This window comes from Myodes glareolus, chromosome 26 (genome assembly GCF_982192425.1).
Source record: "Myodes glareolus chromosome 26, mMyoGla1.1, whole genome shotgun sequence".
Classification (NCBI taxonomy): Eukaryota; Metazoa; Chordata; class Mammalia; order Rodentia; family Cricetidae; genus Myodes; species Myodes glareolus.
Window position 1 is genome coordinate 22904751 of NC_142051.1, and position 21862 is coordinate 22926612.

The 21862-nt window shown below is 39.7% G+C and overlaps 1 protein-coding gene across 3 annotated transcripts in view; it reads left to right on the plus strand.

The window, feature by feature from the left end:
• Syt1 (synaptotagmin 1) overlaps nucleotides 1–21862 on the plus strand; it is a 508800-nt gene that overhangs the window by 306335 nt on the left and 180603 nt on the right. For all 3 annotated transcript variants that reach the window (XM_048418341.3, XM_048418342.3, XM_085683223.2), the window contains one exon: nucleotides 3690–3872. In XM_048418341.3, coding sequence (XP_048274298.1) covers nucleotides 3707–3872 — 166 coding nt within the window. In that variant the 5' untranslated portion in view covers nucleotides 3690–3706. The remainder of the gene's footprint in view (nucleotides 1–3689; nucleotides 3873–21862) is intronic.

A 21862-nucleotide genomic window follows, 5' to 3' on the forward strand; every position in this document is an offset into this window, starting at 1 on the left:
TCATACTGCAGGGTTCAGTCTTCATAAGAACAAATAATTTTAAAGGGAATTTCTTTTTTTAATATTTATTTATTTATTATGTATACAATATTCTGTCTGTGTGTATGTCTGCAGGCCAGAAGAGGGCACCAGACCTCATTACAAATGGTTGTGAGCCACCATGTGGTTGCTAGGAATTGAACTCAGGACCTTTGGAAGAGCAGGCAATGCTCTTAACCACTGAGCCAACTCTCCATCCCCAAAGGGAATTTCATATTTAAAATAACTCAGATGTATACCATTTGAGACAATAAACACATAAGACAGTGGTTCTCAGCCTTCCTACTTCTGTGACTCTTTAATACAGTTCCTCATCTTATGGTGACTTCACAACTATAATTTTGCTACTGTTATGAATCATAATGTAAATATCTATTATGCGGATATCTGCTCTGCATACCCCAAGGGATCACAACCCACGGGTTGAGAACCATTGACATGAGAGAAGATGAAAATTCTGCCAGAAATTTAGCATTTTTGAATCTATTTTTCCAACCTCTTTTTCTATGAGAGTCCTTTATAAATCAGACACAATCTACATAATGTTTCATAACCTCTATTTTTCAACTAATTTTCCCTTGTGCTTTCAAGTTTCTAGCTAGTTAAGACATGGTTAATACTATTATTTTATAAATTAACACAATTCACTGTTAGGTAATTTCTGATATTATAGTTCCTATAAATGTCTTTATATTAAACTGCATATCAACAATTCTTTATCAATGATTCCTAGAATAAGGACAAACCCTTCCACAGATTTCGATATGTTCTATTATTTAGGGTCCCTAGAATATGTTTCTTTTCTACTCTTCTTCCCAATTATCCAGTTCCTTGTATGCTGACCTTTGCCATTAATATTTATCCAAAATTGTAAGTGAATATATCCTTGTTATTTTAATTTTTAGTTTTTATTATAAAGAAGTAATCAATCCGGCTATCTCTCTTTTCTATCCAACAATAGGTGTTTTTAATTCCAGTGTTCTAAAATTGTGTTCTCACAAGCCAAATGATTATAAATATAAAATTGAGCAATCTGTTTCCTGCTAGTGAGATAACATGTATTTTCCATTCACTGATAAATAGATTCAAAAGAAAATCATAAATACACTAATACTGGGTACTGACATGGTGATGTGATGTTTGACTAGCCAGAAAGGGCTAGATCAGGAAAAGTCTGTGTAAGGCAAATGGCTTAGGTATGAGAACCACATCGCAGTTTCATTATATTTTTATTGAAAATATTGTTTTCATACAATATTCCCAAATCTCCTCACAGATTATACCAACCTGTCCATCAATCCAACTCTGTGTGCCGCCCCCATCTCTCTACCTCTCTTTAGAAAACAAACAGGAAAATAAAAAGACAAACAAAATGAGCAAACTAATAAACAAAGCAAGAACGTACACAGAGACCCACAGAGGCACACACACAAAACCCAGTTAGTGGTGATTAAGAAGAGACCAGCATCCTTGGGGCAAAATCTTCTGGGAAGGGTTTCCTCAGGGTCAGTGCACAAAAGCTCTGTGTTCCAGAAATGACTTAGGCTGTATCCCATTCTGGCCAAAACTTGGTCATATGTAAAAATCTTCCAGGTGATCCTGGTTTTGAGGGATGGGAGGGTCATAGAGATCAGCTGAGGGTTGGCTTTGTGAGAAGGAGAAGAAAGCCCTCCCCTCCCCCGTGAGGATGCAGGCTCAGGAGCAGCTGAAGGTCCAGGGTCAAAGGGACCATTCAGAGAAGTTAAGGCTCAGCACAATGAAGAGTGCTCAAGAGAGGCTGTTGGCAGAAATGCAGCCCAGCTGCAGTAAGAAATTCCAGAATTTTTACAGATACTAGTGTAGCCGGTCTAAGCCTGATTCTCACTGTGTGTGCTATGGCAAGCCCTTGGAGCCAAGAAGATTGTGAGTGAATTACAGACATTGGACACTAAGTCTAATGTTCATTAGACTTAATGAACATTAAGTTAGAGTGTTAGAGTTCATTTTTCTTTGTTCAGATTGTGACTATACCCTACTTCTTCCTCTTAAAGTAAGAAAGCATTTAACTTACTTAGATTTTTCAGAAACTCATAGTTGAGAGACTGAGAAGTTTTAAATAGACTTTAAATGGATTTTAAGGCGATTGAACTTTTCAAATACACAAATTTGTAAAATCTGGAAGTTTTAAGGTTTTAATGTTTGATATTGTGATATTTATTAATGTGATATTGGGGATAAACAGAAAAATAAGAGTTCGTTGTAAACTAATGTATTGCTGTGTCAAGTTGACAAGTGTCTGGGATAGTTTTTACATCACCACAGGCTAGAGTCATCAGAAAGGAGAAAACCTCAACTGAGAAAATGCCTCCATAAGATCCAGCTGCAGGCAAGCTATAGTGAATTTTCTATTGGTGATTGCTAACAATTGCTAAGGGGAGTGTTTTACCCTTTGTGAGTGGAGACTCCTCTGGTTGGTGGTCCTGGGTTCTGTAAGAAAACAGACTGAGCAAGCCATGAAGAGCAAGCCAGTAAGCAGCATCCCTCCATGGCCTCTGTATCAGCTCCTGCCTCCAGATTCCTGCCCTGTTTGAGTTCCTGTCCTGACTTCCTTTGATGATGAACAGGGATATGGAAGTGTAAGCCAAATAACCCCTTTCCTCCCCAGGTTTCTTCTGGTCATGGCTTCGTCACAGTAATAGTCGTTGTGAGTAAGGCAGAACGCAAGTTTAATGTCTTCCCACTTTGTAATGGTAGAACTGAGAGGTCAGGTGACTTTTCAAAATCCATCTAGCTGGAGAATAAGACTACAGTTAGCATCTTCGCAATTCAAAGCCGAAATGTTTTCATTTACAACCTTAGAATTCATTGGATTATTTAGTTCAAAGGTAAATAAACACTTTAAATGATTGGATGCATGGATCTGATAAAACAATTCAATAAGATATTGAAGGTAGGTGAATTTAAATAATTAAGCAGGCAAGCCCTGTATCTTTATCAGTGTCTTGATATATGGAGTCAATTATGCCACATTTACAGTGACCTAAAAATACCACCTAGCAGAACAAGTAAATTATTGATCAGCATGTCACCTACAGTAAAGGTCAAAAAATGACTAGGGAGAAAACTTACCCTCGATAGTAGATTCAAGACATTTGCTGGATAATGTTTATGGTGTCCTAGGCTTTCAGTATTTGCAGTTACTTGAAGGTCACTACCATTTGGAATGTATGCAATCACTTAGTAACATTTCTAACACTAATAATATCTCTGATTTGTATTTTTCTTTTAAAGTAATACAAGATACTTAGAGTATAGAATGCGGTTGTTGTCAACAGTCGTTTCCTGCACGCTTTGGGAAGATGTCATTAAAAGTTAAATTTGCACAACAAAGTTGGGCTTGTATACATAGCTAATTGGTTTGACAGCTTACATAGTACCGTCGGGAGAGAATGCTATTCAGTAACTACATTCGGTCTTAGCCTTCCCGGAAGGAGCTCTCTCCACTCACTGAGATTCTGTAAATATTTCATGAACCAACATAGAGTAATATGCTAATGCCAGGCTCCTACCCAGTGAGCAGGTGCGTGCAGTGTGTTTCGTCTCAGGTACACCTGTTCTGTGGGGTCAGGCATGCCGTTCTGAGCTCGCTCTCCCTTTCTTCCCCCTATTAGTTCCTCCTGAACCAAAAATGGTGAGTGAGAGCCATCATGAGCGCCTGGCCGCCCCGCCAGTCACCACTGCTGCGACTGTTGTCCCGCACAACGCCACCGAGCCAGCCAGTCCTGGGGAAGGAAAGGAAGATGCCTTTTCGAAGCTGAAGGAGAAGTTTATGAACGAGCTGCATAAAATTCCACGTGAGTATCCTATTTTCACTTGACTGCGAAGAAAATACTGAACGACCATTAGAATCGCTGGAAAATCAGCAGAACTCAATATCCTGTTCATCATGGTAGTAACATAGATCGTACTCCAATGACAAATGACGTGATTTTGAAAATGAAATATGATTTTTTTCTTTAATTGTGTCTTATAAATAATAGTATAGTTTATAACAAAATTTTATGTGTGTATTTAACGTGGGTGGGTCCTTCATTTTCTGTTTCTCTGGGAATAGTACAGTAATGCCTCTATGTTGTATTATATGTGGTTCAGATTTGTATCAATGGAATTGTTAGATAGGAAAGATTACATTAGCTGATACTTTCCTATTATTACAAGTTAATATCTTTCCTTGGTTAATATTTTTTAAAGTTTGTTTTTCCTTCATTAATTTGTCAATATTTCAAAAGCTTTCACTTACTTTTAACTTTTTATTCATCAATTAGAAACACAAAGCTAAACTTATTTGAGTAAACCTCATACAAATCTAATCAGTAGCATTTGGATATCCAAATTTTATTTGTATGTTTATAGATATGTTTACTGTGTATAATACAGTATATTGTGCTGTAAATACTATAAATTGACTAAATCTTACTAAGTAGCATATGTAGCACCTCACATAGAACCATTTTTACAGACAGCATCCAACATTCACTGTCTTAACATAATTCAAGATGCCTACAGCCCATGCTGTGCAATAAATCTCTTGAACTTACTTTCCCATCAAAAAGTTTGCTCCTTTGACCATCTCGCTGGCTTGTTCTTCAATCCTCCTGCCCCCGGTTCTTTGTCTTCCACATGTGCTCTGTGGCACATGTGAACATGCACGCACGTGCACATGCACGCACACAAACACACACAATGTTCACATGCACAGTAATAATAATAAAATAAAAAACTAAGGTTAATGTGGATTATTTTCTTTCTTAGTGTTGTACACGGGATTGTCTTCTTGGGTTATTGAGCATGATCCTAATTAGTCTTAATAATAAAAACTCAGAGTCAAATATCAGGTAAAAGTTAAAAGATTAGAGAAGCAGAGAAACAGCCACACTCACCTCTTACCTATCAGACTCCTCAGGCCAAAAGGGGCATAGCTCCTGTCTCCGCCATACCTTTCACTTCCTCTCTCGGCCTAGTTACATCACTTCCTGTCTGCACAGTCCTCCAGACCTCTATGGTTAACTAGTGCCTAGCTTTACCCTCTGATGTCCAGGCAAGCTTTATTTGCCAGAACACAAACAAAATACCACAAAAGCTTATCTTTGAGATAGTGCATAGAAACAATGCTGATCTTTGTACATTAATATGTTCATTTAACTTTACCGAATCTATTCATTCCTTCTAAAAGTTTGGTAATAGAAATTTTAGGTCTCTTTCATGTGCAGACAAGGAAAGTCTTTCTTTCTGCCCACGTTTGTGTCTTTTGCTTGTTTTTCTTGCCTTATTATTCTGAAACTAAGTTGGTTTCTGCATTTTAGAGGAGATATTCTCGAGTATTAACTCTGGGGCCATCATGTGTGCTGTTTTCCATATTGAAATATAATTCTTCTATACCTAATTGGTTGACCATTCTGAAAGACTCTGGTTATTTTTTAAATATTTTTTTCTTTTGAAATGATCACATTGTTCTATCCTTTAGCCTATTGACGTGATCAGTTGTATTTATTTGTTTACAAAGATTGAACTGCCCTTGCTTCCCTGAAATTAATCCCAAACTATCACAGCATTTAGCCTTTTTTACATGCTATTGAACTCGGTTTTTTTTAGAGAAAACCCTGAACACAATTCCTGTGACCAGGAGTATTGATTGACATATAGTAGTTTGCTGTGGTTTTTTTTGGGGGGGGGGGTGTTTTTTTTTTTTATTTCGGGGGATTGTTGTTTGTTTGGTTTGGTTTTCTTTTTCTTTCTCCCTTCCTTCCTTCCTTCCTTCCTTCCTTCCTTCCTTTCTTTCTTTTTTTGTAAATTCTTTGACTTTCAGACCAGTGATGCTGGCCTCTTAAAAATGGTTCCAAAGTATTCGTAACAAGAACAGCACAAGTTGAATCTGTGTAGGAAAAGATACAGTTATTGGGACCTGATGCACCCAATGAAGTAAAATGTGTCTGTTAAGAAGAGAAGATAAACAAACTATTGGAATATCCCAGGCGGACGATATCATGTATAAACATGTATCTATCATAACTTCTCATGCCTCGAAGATTAGAAATGTGTTGATTTGCCCACGCGATTCACAAATTCAACTTCCTCTGGAGCATGCTCTAACAGGGCTGTTGGTGATGACTGCTGTCAGCAGGAAGCTCCAGAAGGGAAGAGCTGGAGGTGTAGAGACGGTCCAGTAGCCCAAGCCCTTGAGGAAGAAAAACAAGATCTCAGTTCCCTTTATGCCTTACTGCCCAGCTAATGGACTGATACAAAACTAGAAGTGCTTTTTATATAACTTTAATGTTAGAGATTCAAGATATACAACATATGCATGCATTATAGATACAAACTCCGGCTTGAAGAATATTTTACCCACACAGTTGCCATAAGAGAAATGCGTTATAAAACGATGGAAGAAACAGTGAGCCGCATCTCCTGCCTTGTGCTAAACCGACTCCTGTAGACAAATAAATAGTATGAGATACACAGTCAGCCTGATAGCCATTAAACTGAAATGTGCTCCCAGCCAGCATCAGGACTCATTTCCTCATCTCGCATGTCCATACAACATCATCTTCCTATGTAGGATTAATCCCACCACAGTATTTACAACCATAACCCCCTTTAACTCACCCAACGTTGCCATTGTTCTCCATAACTCTTGCTCTCTTTCTCACTATATTATTTAGCACCATCTACAATAGCAAGTATTTTTCATTACTGAGTTTTTAACTAATCTGAATCCCTCCAAAATAATAAAAGTTCTATGAGGGAAGTAAGTTGCATACGTTTTATGAGTAGTTAATGTCATTCATTATGACTGGTACATAGAAGGCTCTCCACGTGTATTCAATGAATGAATGCCAAGTCAACTTTTACACCACACATTCCCTCTTAGACTATGTAGCTTTAAGGTGCTAGTGAATTAAAACACAGATTTTAGGTCACAAGTGTTAAAACTTCATTTCCATTCTCAACGATGCCATTCACTTTTGAAAGCAAAATATTTCCCTCTTTATGGTGTCCCACAGGTCTCTCTCACAGAGATTCAGTTATTAAATCTTTTCTTCTCTGTTCATCAGTAGAAAAATAATCAACCAGAAATAATTACATATGAAATCTTTTGCTTGCAAAATCCCTTGTTAAGGACCTGTGCATAGTATTATACTCATAGTGGTTTCCTTGATGTTAGAAGATGAAACAAGTAAATATCTGAAATATTTTAAAAGTAAATACGTTTTAGAAAATGGTATTTTGATACAGTCATGCAGTTCTATTAAAAATATCTAGCAGTAAACATTCTCCATTTTCATTTTAATTCATCAAAGTTTTTACTGCCTGTGTAATTGAAATTTGTAATGGGATTTTCTTCAGATAGAAAACAACAATGAACAAAACAAAATAAGTCCTAAACTCAAGTTCCTTTGGGGCATATGCTATATAAAGGTTACACTCTTGACTTGGCGTAACACAGTAAGATGCTAATGACAGGTAACAAATTAGAATATTAATCGATTTTGTTCTCTGAGCTAAAGCTTGGCTATCTGGCACGTGTGGGTTTTGCAAAATTGATAGCAACCAGCTTTAGTCTGTCACTTGAAATTCCCACTTGCAAGAAGAGAGGTGTCACAATGGCAAGGAGGATGCGTGTCATTAGTTCGGTAATCTACGCAGTACAGTGTGGAGCATATTCAAACCAAATTGCCTGATGGTATCATCCATAACACTGTGGGGCTTACATTTAAAAAGAAAAGAGAAAGAAAGGGGGGGGAAGAAAAGGAAATTGTAAAGGCTCTGAGCACTTTTATCTTTCAATTCATTCTGCACACCGTTATCTAAATGAAGCAGACAAGGATTTCCAGAATGCTTCTTTATTTTGCAACTTTGATTTTGATGTGGCTAAGGCCATGGTTGGTTTGTAAGGCATGAACTCATGTCATCCAAATAGCTACGATTAAGGTTTTGATATTCATGAGCTCCTTGAAGTAGAATGCACCTTTCCTCAGCAAAAGAACCAAATGCTCACTCTCAGTCCAGAAAAAGAGTAAGGGTGGCTGTGTTATTGATGCAGAAACGTTTGGTGATAAGCGCTTTCATACAGGAATAAACACAATTTATGGGCATAGGCGGCCCAAATCTAAGTCCTGTATCTACAGCACAGTGTGACCTTGGGCATATTAATTAATCTTTTTTATTTGGCCATTCCCTCCTGTTGCAAAGATAGGATCTTAAATAGTCTTCTGGTCTCTAGGCTGGTGGGCAAAGGCTTTGGCACGTACAGAGTGTGGCAGGGTGTCTAGCACGGAGAACGCACACTTTAAATGTTAGCTATTATTAAAGTCACACAGTCGCTTTAACAAGCCTCTAGTGCTATTTTAGAAAAGCCCTCTATTCAGGTCAGTCACCCAAACTGAGAAAATTCCAGAAACTTTGCAGCTGGATATATGTGCATTGTAGTCTTTAAGCCCTTTTCTGTGGTCCCTGTTCCAAGGAAGACGATGGAGGCTTTTCCTCCACCCCTCATCTTCTCCAACCTTCCTTTTACTTTTCAGCTGACCTTACCTTTTCTCATTCCCTTTAGCCTGCTGTGTGCTTGCAAGGCACATCAGAGAGTGCTCAGCTAAGTTACATGTGGCGTAGGTGCTAAAAAGGAATCCAATGTGCTTGCTCCATGCTCTAAAAAGTTCTTCCTTGTTCAAACTACTTTTCTATCTTCTTCCTTTACATCTCTGCCAGAGTTAAAAACATTAACGTTAGCAGTTAAAGACCCTGTCTTATAGTCCGGCCTTTTACAATACAGTGGCTCTGCTCTGATTTCCATCTTTGTGCTCTGATAAATCTGCCTTCTTTAAACTCACCGGCTATATCTGGATACACAGAGAATTATTGTTGAGTTTTAAGCAGTCAGATATTTCTGCGAATGATCCCTAATTGACCACTGTTGCTTGACTTCTGGCTCCATCTACCTTTGCTTATCTTCCTTCTCCCAGCTCCTTCTTCTCCTCTATAGGCTGATAATGATTTTTTTCATTATCATTCATGTCTTAAAACGAAGTGCTGTTTTCCAGGGTGTCACCTTGAACTCACCTCCATACTTACGCTACATACTTGCCATGGGAAGTCTACATAAGAACTCTTATTGCCATCCTGGCCACAGGGAACTCTCTCCACCAATTTGCCCTTGAACACTCCTTCTGAGGTATCTCTCAGTCCCAGTCAGTGCTTCCCTCATGATCTTATCTTTTCCCCCGGCTCCCACTGGTCCTGATATATTAGTTTATCATTCAGAACCCAGCTAATTTGTCACTATCACGATGAGCAATTCCTTATTTCAAAGGCAGGGCTGGATGAGATCACCTCTTCTCAAAGCTCTCACCTGCCATGGCTATCCACAGGGACTTCCTGCTTGCTTTGCTAGTGACAGGTTAATTCCCCAGGCCCAGGTACAATTACTCACACATCTTTGTTTGGCCTGTACACAGGAAAAGGGCCTGACAACAAGGTGTAGTGTAATTGGGATCTACACAGTACTGCAGTGAGGCTATGATCAAAAAAATCTTTTTCTCCAAAAGGAGGTAGCATTGAGCTGTTTTGTTCAATACTAAACCAATGTATGCTAAAGGCAAACTATGGAGATGTCATAGTTCAAAACTTAACATCATACTGAATAATATGGTCCTTATCCTATGTTTGCAAAAACTGAACCCTGAAATTAAGTTGCAAACCTTTTAAGCTAAGGGTCCTTTTCAAATGAAATAATACATGGACCCTGAAAAGCAAAATATGTATAAAGGAAGTCTCAACTGCTATTACAGTTGAAGATGTCTTCCTCAGTCATCCATGATATTCTATCAGCAGCTCCAAAGGCAGCTGGCTCAATGGAACACTTTTTGGAAGGGGTGACCTTATAATTTAGTAGGTAGATGCCCAGTAACGGAGCAGGTGGTGATGATGCTACAGGAGTAATAGAAACAGGTGCACATCAGTAAAGTGTAGTTGGGTAACTTTGTTTGCCCCCACGTGGCTGCAAATGAAGACAACAGCATTGCCCTTTGTCGGTGTCCTGAACAATAATGTTAACGTCAAAAAGTTGATTGCAAAGCACAAAATGAAGAGACCCTTTAGAAGCAGAGTGATCTGTGGCATGCGCAGTGATCTGTGGCATGCGAACAACAAGGATTGCTTTACTGATCAAGTTTACTTAGCGTGCCTGTGTGTGCAGGGCGTATGTGCATCTCCAATGAGCCTCGTGAAAACAGTGACTATTCCCACTGCACAAAGAAGAAATCTGAGGCCTTGTCAGAGAGGTTATTAAGCTAGAGAGTGCAGATGTGGAGGTATTATCAGACGGCATTTCCAGTTTTATGATTCGGCCTTGTAAGTATGTCATAAAGACTTCACCTCCCCTCCACCCTCACTTACCACGAGAAAAGACTGGAAATTCTTGATAGACTGTGCACCTGCTCAAAGACAGTCTTAATTTTGATTTACATTGTAAATAATTGAGAACCTGGGATGTGATTTTAATATAATTCCTTTTTTTCCCCGTATCACCCGGCTTGATAAGTGAGTAGTTATTTACGTCAATCCCACGTTTGTTTAATGGTCTCCCTTGGCTCAGACACACCACTAGGCTACTCACCTGGCTTTTCATTTTTAAAGCAATATGTTCCATAAATGAACCAGCTACCTGAGTCAGCTTCACTATCCTCTGTAGAGTCAATTCTTTCGAAACTTCAGAGAGGCATGGCTAAAACGTTGAGTGATAATATTATTAACTTCTGCTAAAGAGAAAAATCCGCAAGAAAAAGGCTTGACTCTGATGAGTGTTATTCTCAGAGTAAGGACTTGGCAATGTCAACTTCACTGGGACAGTTGTGAAGGAATCTATTGGAAACAGAGATGCTTAGAAATACAGGTTACAGTTCATCACAAGCACAAGGTGGGCACCTGCACCTTCAATAAAAATAACCTTCATTTTAGTTTAGCTTATTCCATCACCTTTTAATGTGTATGCATGTATTTATGCATGTATATATGTATGTGTATATATATGTGTGTGTATGTATACATGCATGTATATGTGTATATGTATGTATGTGTATATGTGTATGCATGCATGTATATGTGTATATGTATGTGTGTATGTTTGTGTGTGTGTTTGTATGTGTATATGCTGTGTACATGTATGTATGTATATTCTCTCCCTCCCTGCCTTTTTCACTTCTTCCTTCCTACTTTTTTCTCTCCAACCCCCTCCAAGTGTAAGTGTACAGTTACCCCCACACCCACTTAAAATTTTAATTCTAAAGTAGAAAGCCTGATTCACTTACAGCAATCATTCCTAATACAGTTTGCACTGCCCCCTACAGGATATAAAGAATATTTGTTGGGCTATTTTTTAGTGTGCTAAAACTTGGGCATGGGGACAGGACCTGGCCCTCAAAGGATGTGTGGAACCAAGAACCTATTCATCCTGCAGTACTTGGCACAATCTGTACCCCACACAAATTTCAAAATCCCCATAGGACATACAAACATACAGAAACTGTAGCCATGTGACCTAGCCATGTGTGTATGCAGATGGTTTTGCATGTCTATCTAAAATATGAAACAGTTTAGCCTTTATTATACTATTTGTCTAAGATCTAGTCTTTGATTTTTCTTCCTGATTAAGAATAATCTTTGGATTGTCTTCTCTAAAGCCCAGTGAATTGCAGGCAGCTGATCATTTCATTGCATTTTTTTCACTGTAGTTACCCAAAGATTTATTTTTATTATTTTTTGTAAATTATTACAGATTGTTCATTGTAAATCCTGGCCTTATTTCTCCTTTGTAATTAACACATTTCACTGGTTTTTAAAATTATGTACGTAAGTATTTCATATTATCTGTTCACCTTGTGAGACAGAAAACTATTTTAAAATATTTGTCACAAACTGTAGTATTGTAGATAATGCTGAATTTTTAGCAAGTGTGCAGTATAATTCTAGCAATATTCTGAGGTCAGGGTAGCAACTTAAAGCTAACTACATGCTACTGGGATCGCATTTCAAGAAGGATGTTTGTATGTCCTTGTGGTTTCCTTCAGGAATCCTATTAAGCAGAAAAATCCCCCCAAGCAATTCACTCCTTTAAAACGAACAAGTGTTAAGGGATTCCCTAAACTTCTGAAGCATAGGGATATGAAGTAAATGTAAGCACATAAAGCCACTGAGTGAATTAAGATCTCAGCTAAGTTCCAGGAGCTTCTCTGGCTATATTTTGTTGGCATCTCAAGGATATTAAGTAAGCCTGCAGAAGGAATAGAAGGGCTGTGAATAACCATGGCCTGATGCTTAACACAGCTCAAGAATTACCTTGCTGGAATACTTCACAAGGAGAGAGAGAGAGAGAGAGAGAGAGAGAGAGAGAGAGAGAGTTTTTTAAATAGCTCTAAAAGTCAATTACTTACCACATAGCAGTTCATGTGAAACACAGACCCTGTCGTTAAATAACAACTGGCTGCAGAAGCAAATCCATAAGGAAAGCAGCAGGTGTAGAAACCCGGGACCCAACTGTTATGCTCACACTTAATACTATATAAGACCCTTTACTATATGACTGACTGTCAGGTTCTGACCAGTTTCTGTTGCTCTCAATAAAGAATTCAGAGCAGAAACCCCAGGAAAATTATGTGGTGGACAATTACATTCCAGCACTTGGCTTCATTTTTCTTTGTTTTTTTACTTAAGAGAATATTATAATAAAGGGATTGAAACTCAATATCTGGTGAGTCCACATGCCTCCCCTGTCTGTCCTTTGAATGAGCTTAGATAATTTTGAAGTAAAGAATAAGAAGCTATTGGGTCATTTAAAGATTTCCTCATCAAGCAATACTTTAATTGAAACTGCTGCCCCAGAGCAATTCTGGAACCATTTGGACTCCCCTACTTTTTATCTTATCATTAAACTCTTTATGTTTTTATTTTTATTAAAGCAGTCCCTTTAACATACGCGTACACAAATACAAATTTGTAATATAGATTACAAATACTAGAAACATATGTGGCTGATAAATATGCTGTTATCTGTAAACTAAATATATAGTTTATATATATTATATATTCTGGTTACTATGATTGACAGAGTTATATGGTTTCATTTCTGAAAAGTAAAATTTTTTATAATTTTATATTTTAAAGGACTTAGGCAGGTTCTTTCAAATACAGTGAATTAGGATCATTTCTGCTCTCATTTTGTAACTGTATTTCCCAAAGTCTTTGATACACTTCACTGGCATAGAAGTTGTTTGAAGTGCTGTTCATCACTGGGAGCCTGGCCCAACCTGAGGAGGCAGACAGGTCAGGGTGGGTGTGGCTTGCTCTCAGGCCACACTGTGAAGTGAGGTGGTTTATAGTGTGAGTCGATCCTTCAGGATTCAAAACCTTCTCTCTGTCATTTCTAGTGGATGACCTTGGGCAAATAATTTAATTTGCACGTCATATACAAATAGAGTTGTACTACTTCTATCCCAGAACTCACTTTGTAGAGTAGGCTGGCCTTGAACTCACAGACTTCCCCCTGCCTTGACCTTTCAAGTGTAGGGATTAAAGGCGTGTGCTTAAGTAAACCATTTTAATGTGTTCTGGGCTTCCAGACTCTCTTCACTCCATTTTCAGAAGGGCTTCTACACTAAAACACTGTTTCTTAGCTAGACACCTAGAGTTTGGTGGATGGGAATAGATGAGGCTTCCACACCTGCTCCAAGCTCATCTCCTGCTAGTGACTCACACATCTACTTCAAGTTAATCTCCTGCTAGCTTCTCACACATCTGGTCCAATCTTACCTCCTGCTATCCATTCACACATCTGGTCCAAGGTCACCTCCTGCTAGTGACTCACAACCCTGCTCCAAGCTCACCTCCTGCTAGCCACTCACACATCTACTCCAAGCTCACCTCCTGCTAGTGGCTCACACATCTGGTCCAAGCTCATCTCCACCTAGTCATTCACAGTTTGCTCCAGCAGGGGAGACTCTCTTTGAGTTTTACTGTATTATACGCAGTGTTTCATGCGCTCTTCACATACACAGTCTCCTCTGCCTGAAATACTGCTTGCCTCCGGCTCCTCCCACCCTTCTGAGAGCTATACTCTTTCAAACGGTTCATATCCCCTGATCCCAAACCTTCGAATCTTCTATTAATCACCAACTCTTACTCTGTAATGAGTATAGACCTGTAGTTTTTATACCTTACCCTTTATGTCTGTGAAGACTGCAACCTGTGTGGTTGGAGATAGTCTCTTTTTATCCATTTTTCCAGTCCCAGAAAAAAGAAAGAAAAAAAAAACCCTAATACTAGGTAGGATTATTAGTCACCTCAAGCTCAGAGGGACCTATTAATTGTATTGAGTCATCAAGAAAATGCCTTTAAAGAAGCCTAAGGAAAAGGCTTTGAGGGACGCTGTAAGGAAGGTAACAGTCACCATGATGTTGAAATGAATGGGGGACGGCCTTCCAGAACCTTCCACTTTCCACTCGCCCGTCTCGACTTTTGTTTCTCTCCTTTTTATTTTTGCTGTCTCTGTTCTTGACCTTACCTTGGTACCATCACCTTCCGTTCCGTTTTCCTTCCTGCTTGTCTGTGCTACCTAAATGCCTCCCTCGTTTGTTTCGTTCTTCTGAGCCTGTGGCAGTCGGCCTGGTGCCGCTGATAAGCGGGCAGCCTCTAAATTGACCCTCTGGGTCCACAGTCTTCCCACACAACCTTTTATTAAAGTAGAGATCTGGGGTACACTACTGAGTTCATCTCTTAGTGTATAGAACGTATATTCAAAAGTGCTATATTAGAATGCCCAGGAAGTTAGATAAGCTCATTTTGTATACCAGCTGCTGTGTAACACCACACTATGCTTTCATGGAGAGAATTCAGGGGACAGCTCGAATGTTGCAGTGGCCGCTCCTGCAGGGGGCGTGCTGGTGAGGTTTGCCGTGATGAGTAGCTGTTTCAGGTGACCTTGTTCGGGTTTCTCCGCCTCCTCCACCAGATACACAAAGCACAGCTTCTGAGACTGTGTGCTTCCGTCGTTGCTGATACCTTCCCAGCAGTGGTTTTCATTTGAAGTGGTGGTTCAGCCTGGCCTTGCCCGCCATCTCCTGCCCACGCTGATTGGAGCTGTTCCACACCACCTCACCTTTCAGGGCTACTGTCACCCCTCCCCCCCCCCCCCCCCCCCCGCGCCCGCTTTTCTTCCTGCTAGCACAGTGTTAATGTGATTTAACTGGCTGCCTTCCAGGTCCTCATCCGTGGTGAATCTGTTTTGCTAGCTTGCATTAAGTAGTCGTCAGCTATAACGCTGGTGCTTCTGATGGAAAGCCAAACACCTCCAGAAGGGTTGGACTTTAACAATCATTCTAAAAGCTGGGAACCCACACCACCTGATTTCATCAGTGCTTCCACTGCAGAAAGCACATGGGCCATTCCTACAGTCCATTCTATTGCTTGTTGTCAGGGTTTACTCTGCTTGTTCTATAAGAAATTAATAACCTGGCCAAGCATGATGGTGTACACCTTCAGTCCCAGCATTCACAAGACAGAGGCAGAAAGAGCTTGCATTTTAAAGCCAGCCTGGTCTGCATAGTGAGTACCTGGCTGGCCAGGACTATGCAGTAGTAAAGTTGTTATTAACAACTTTATAATAAACAACTAATATCATTGACATCTTTGTATCTCCACTGATAATCTGTGGAAGCTTTGATTCTCTATAGTCTTGCCAACAATAGAGTGGTTGCTCTTGATTTAGTCATTCTAGTCATTGTATAGGATATAGCGTTGTGACTTTAATTTGCAATCTCCTGGTAATTCCACATGGAATGTGACCTAAATGTAAATGTTAAAACGGGAAAACATTGAGAAGAAACGAGAGGAACTTTCATGACATTGATGAATGGGAACATCCTCTTGAAAGAGTACCAAAAGCATTGACTATCAATGTAACTTGATAAATAAGGTTTTGTCAAAGGTAAAAAATTGGGCTTTTAAAAATGTAACAAATACAATATGAAGAAAAGTCATAGACTTGGCCAGAATATCCAAACTACACAGATGTGACAAGGATAATTCCAGAATTTATTAAAAATAAACTTCTACAACTCAGTAGAAAATTGAGGAATATATTTGAATAGACAATAAATCAAAATATGAAAAGATATGTGAAAAATACAGAAAAAAACAACAAAGTAATCAAGTTCTCTCTTAGGGCAATTCACTTCTGTGTCCCATCTATTGCTAGAATTCAGAGTGTGAGAAACTCATTTTCTTAACAACACAAACACGCATTGCTCTGCTTTAAAGCTAGGAGGCAGAACATCCTGTTATTCTCTCTTCTTTATATCCACGCTTTCCGGTTAGTCAGCAAGTGACATTGCCCCATTCTCTGTCCCCTCTCTTTCCTGTGCTCCCCCGCTACTGCTCTGCTCTGGGACTTTGTATATATTATACAAGATCTTCCTACAGCCATTTCCATACATCGGTGGACAGTCCGCTGAACATACGTTATCCATATGATCCGTCTTGCTGAGCTCAAAGTGTGCAAGTTCCTCATTCAGGAACCACTACCACTTCCTTTCATCTGAATTTTCAACTCCTTTACTTGGCATGCCTCTCTTCATCTTGGCCTGGTCCTCCTTTCCACATTATTGTCATCTCAATACTATGGATACATGCTTCAAAAACTAGATGTATGCTTCTAATTCCTCCCTTCTTGCATTAGTTGATAGTTGGCTCACTTTGGAAACAACATTACTCCATCTCTACATGGCCATATGCTTCCACGGTAAAAGAACCAGACCATGGCTTGTATATGTGCTCTTCTTACTTCCAGGATTATGCATTAGCACACTTGTCTCTGCTAAAAGCAGTGCCAGACTGTCTTGCTCTTTAGACTTCATAAGAAAATATGACCAGTTATTTCATACGTAATATTACACGATGCATGCTTAACAATAACAGGACACCAATGTGTGTATGTGTGTGTGTGTGTGTGCATCTGTGTGTGTGTCACCGATGCACATCTAATAGGGAATACAAAGAAAGGAGCCACTGTGCTATGTAGTTTTCTGATGATGTAAGTCACAAAACAATCCCACACCAATTCAGAATTATGAATAATAAAAGGGTTATTTATTTAAGGGGAAAACTTATAGATCACTGTCCTACACCAGTCCTCGGCACGAACAGGAACAGAGTCTAGCAACCAGAAGCAGGGGAGCTGGAAGCAAGAGAGCAGGCACACATTTACCGCTGCTTTTACAGTATAAGAGACCACGCCCAAGTGGGCTGGTATCTTAAAGGCTATTGGCTGAAGGAGCAGAATGTGCTCCCACAGCAGTTTTCTCATTTCTACCTCCAGTTACCTAACAAGATTCAACTAAAGCAGGTAAATATGTATTATGATCTATAGTTTGAGGGGAACAAGTTTATCATGATGGGTAAGACAAAATAGCACGAACAAGAGGCACCTGCTCATACTGCATCCCCTATTCATGAAGGAAAGAGAAAACAGGAAGTGGGGCCAGCCTCTAAAACCTCAAAGAAGCCTCCAATGATCCATTCCTATAGCTAGGCTTCGCCTCTTAAAGGTCCCACAACTTCCAAAACAATGTCATCAACTGAGGACCAAGTATTCGGATATATAAACCTATAGGGGACATTTCACTTTCAAGTCACAGCAATCAACATACTCTAGTAGAAGTTGGTTCTTCATGGACACGGTGAGAACAGGATGCAAAGCTGAAACTTATGAGATCTGAAAAGGGCCCTCAAAGAGTACCTGGAAACTAGGTTAAAGGTGATCAACTATACCAAGCTAAGGAAATTCGATTTTAAGAGTCCCAAAGGATTCAGGAACCAAGCAAGATAAGCGTAAAGTCCCCTTCACGTCATTATCCTCTTGTTTGCGGATCATCAGATTGGCAGCAGTGTGTGGGTGGATAGATGAGGAGGGAGAGCCAGAGAGAGGGGACGTGCAGGAAGGTACAAAGCTCTTGAAGAGACGCTAGAGGAAGCCTAAAATTGCAAGAGGAAAGAAAGCTTGTATGTGACAGACTCTGGGAGTGTGCTGGTGACAGGCAGTGTGACAGACGACGCTGAAGGTGTGAAGGAAAAAGAAAATGAAACTAATTACAGAGATGCTGAAAGACCATCTTTTCCAGAGCCTGGAAAGGGGAGGGAATGCAAGAAGAATTCAGAAGCAGACACTGAGTTTAGGGAGCTGACTACCTATGAGCTCAGTTTGTGGAAGAGGATTCTTACCATTAGCAAGACCATATATAAGAGAACAAAGGAAATGGAGCATCATAAAGGAATTCTTAGATTTCCAAACTTACCCATAAGTAGAGAGGTTGGTGAAGAGATAAATGTGGGCTGTGAGAAAAAATGCTGGAATGTTGGGGAAGCTAAGTAGAGAGGATTTCTGAGAAAAAGTAGTCAATTTGATTCTAAGGAAGTTGTCCTGAAGGTACAGCTTGAAGTTTGATTTAAACAAAAAACAATTCATTCAATCTGCCTTGGCTGTTTCGGGTCTAGTAGAAGAAAAGCAACAGGCATTGTATGATCACCCATGCTTTCTGATTACTAGGCACGGGCCCTTGTCTATATATTGAATTACAATTCACCTAATTTTTACTTGTGGACATAATTCTAATTATATAGCAAAGAATCTCAAAGTTGTAAGCAGAATAAGAGCTAGTGCATGGAGAGGAGTCTGTGTGTTTCGGTTTCTATTAAATGAGCTATAAATGAAGAAGTTCTAATATGGCGACGAGAGAAGGGAGTAAGAAAGAGAAAGCCCTTGGACTGCACCTGGAACAGGAAAGGATTTATATATACAGAGAACGACCAGGAAGTCTTCTCACCCTGACCCAAATAAGCATTATTACAGAAGATTTCGGTTAGAAGTGAGGCTAATGAGATTGGATAGAATACACTCGATGGTGTAGCTGGAAAAGGAAAAGAAAAAATCTTCACCTGTTTTTTAAAAAAATATATATATTATTTTGTTGGGTAGGTCATGATGTATTCAGCAATCCATGAGCATCTCTGGGCTTTTGAGAACAGAATGCTAGCCAACTTACTTTTTTTCTTTTTGGATCATGAGAAGTCTGCTGATGTGGCAAGTGTTGCAAACAGATCCTAGGGGGATTATGTCTGAGGAGAGTCCAGTAGACATGAAGTTCTTCAGTAACCTTGGAAAACCTTGTTTCCGTAGAGGGCTGGAGTAGGGAGTTGATTGACAGGAGTGGGTAAGGAGCAGAAACGAGAAGGGCAGAAAGTGAGCATGAACCATTCTCTGTCACAAGAGCACAAGGAGAGCTATAGCCCACACGCTCATAGACAGAGAGAGGTTAGATAGGTGTTGGGATGGGGAGAAGGAGGCAATGTGAGGAAGCAGAGCTCCTCTTCCATAGACAGATTCCCAACCCAGTGCTATTTCCCATCAATTCCTCGTACTGTAGCCACAGAATTCCCTTGATAACCTGGGATGTAGAAGTGGCCATAGCTCATCAGTGCAGTGGATGTGAGAGGCTCTCTGATTCAAACATGAGGCATATGTCCTTTGACTAGAGCGTGCGAAGGACCCTCCAGCAACTTCCTTGTCTTTCTTGCTTCCTTGCTCAGAGCCTTCCTGTCTTCGGATTCTCCATAACCTCTGCTCACAATGCTTGCCAAATTTACTCTTAGGTTCTAGATGTTTATCTTCGAGAACATTCTAGAGTCTTTGGAGGTAGGCATAGACACTTTGTATGTTGCTAGTGTCAAGTAGACCCTACAAGACCATGAAACTGAGTTGCATAGACTCTTTTACGGTCAGAAGCATTTGCAACAAGTAGTGTATAAAGAACTGGTTCGTGAGTTTTCTATTGCTGCCTAAAAATTACCACCTCAAGCTTGATCGGTTGTAGGACTTCAATGTCTCACAGTTTATATGCGTCAAGAGTCAAGCACAGTTTAACTGAGTCTTCTGCAACAGGCCTTTGCCACAACATAGAAAAGTTTAGACTTGGCAGAAGAGCAAATTGAAGCCTTTTCAAGTTCTTGGAGAAATTCAACTCCTAGCACCTGAAAGGCTGAAACCCTGGATCTCTAACTGCCCATTCCAAGGGCAGCTCATAATAACAGAACTATATGTATCTTCTAAACCAGCAAGATAACACCTTTTTTGTTGTTGGTTTTTTGAGACACCTTTTTCACCTTAGGATGAGCCTGCCCCTCCTCTAGGTCTTGAAGCTGATTGAGCCCTCCCAGCAATAGCTGCCTTCTGATGAGATCACATATAGCTGGTTTGTGATTGGGCTGTTAGTTATATCTGCAAATCACTTTCCCCATTGCTATATGACTGACCCATCATACTCATAGACTCTCCAGTATGCAAGGGGTGGGGATATGAGGGGTTGTTTACAGGTGAAGGTGGAGTCTTAGAATTCTGCTTCCCATAGATATGGAGACAGAAAGAGAGCCTGGGAGCAAAAATAAATTATTTTGTCCCCTGTGGAAAGCTAATGGAGACTTCCTGTTTTCCAGCCAATGCCCCTGCGCCAAGTATTTTTACTTTTTTACAGAGCTAGAAGGACTTGAACTGGAAACATCTTTGTGGTTCTTGTTTTGTTTTCTTCTTTTTAGTGGTGTTCGATTACAGCTATAAAATACTGTGATTTCCCAGGGCGAGCAGCGGTGTGTTTATAGAGGCTGGGTGTACCCAAGCAGATTCTGTGCAGCCCTAGCCACATTAAAAGAGCCCGAAAGCTGTATCAACCAGCTATTAAGAAGTCTCATTCTAGCGGCAACTTCAAAGATTTCATTTGGTGATGGTAATTAGTTCACATCCATAAATTCCAGAATGTCCCATTCCCAGAGTGTGGGAACATGCTACATCCCAGGGCGAACGTGCTGTTCCAATTCCAAATGTTTGCTTTTAAAAAGGGAAAATGGTTAAGATGGATAGTTTCTGATCTGGGTTTGGTGTCACATGTAGGGACTGGGAAGTATTGAACCCATCTGGTTATGGAACATGATAACTTTATGAATGAAAATGATTATGGCAGTCTTGACACTAACCTTGGTACAGGAAATCACAGAAATGAAAACATGGAGAAGAGTAAACGGTTTCTTTGATAAGTGATAAAAAAAAGTGCAGAGTATAAAATGAACAAGCATCATGCTCTGTAAACTATCCTGAATACATTAAGATTTCATCTTTCTGAATGTGACAAAGGGCTAAAGTGAGCTTTCAAAAACTTTCAGAATTTCCCTACAAAATATAATTTTCTAGGTCCAAATAATGAAAACATTAGCCATAGCCTAGAGGATGAATTTTGTTGTCTCATTAAAAAGAAAATAGGGTTTTAGATCCTAACTCATGACAACATTCACTGAAAAATTGAGATATACCTTGCTCCCCAGAGCCATGTTTACTACCTGCTTCCCACTCCTCCAAGGACCTTCTTGACTGCTGGAAAGAATGGCACAAGGAACCTTATGAGGAAAGAGAAAATACTGTAGAAATTGATGTGTTTAATAAGGACTCTTTTTTTGCATTGAGCGCTTTTCAGCATGTTTTCCCAAAACATAAAAACCATATTTTAAGTAAAATAAGGACATGGATAAGTAGATATTAAATGATGTTGGCAAATGGGAATAAATAACTGATCCACGTTAAGAAGTTGGAAATGTGTTTCGTAAATTGAAAAGTATATAGTGGGTGTTAGAAATTGAATTATATTCCCTGGAAGGCATGTGCAGGCTCCCATCGCCTGTCTATGAATGGGAGTTTATT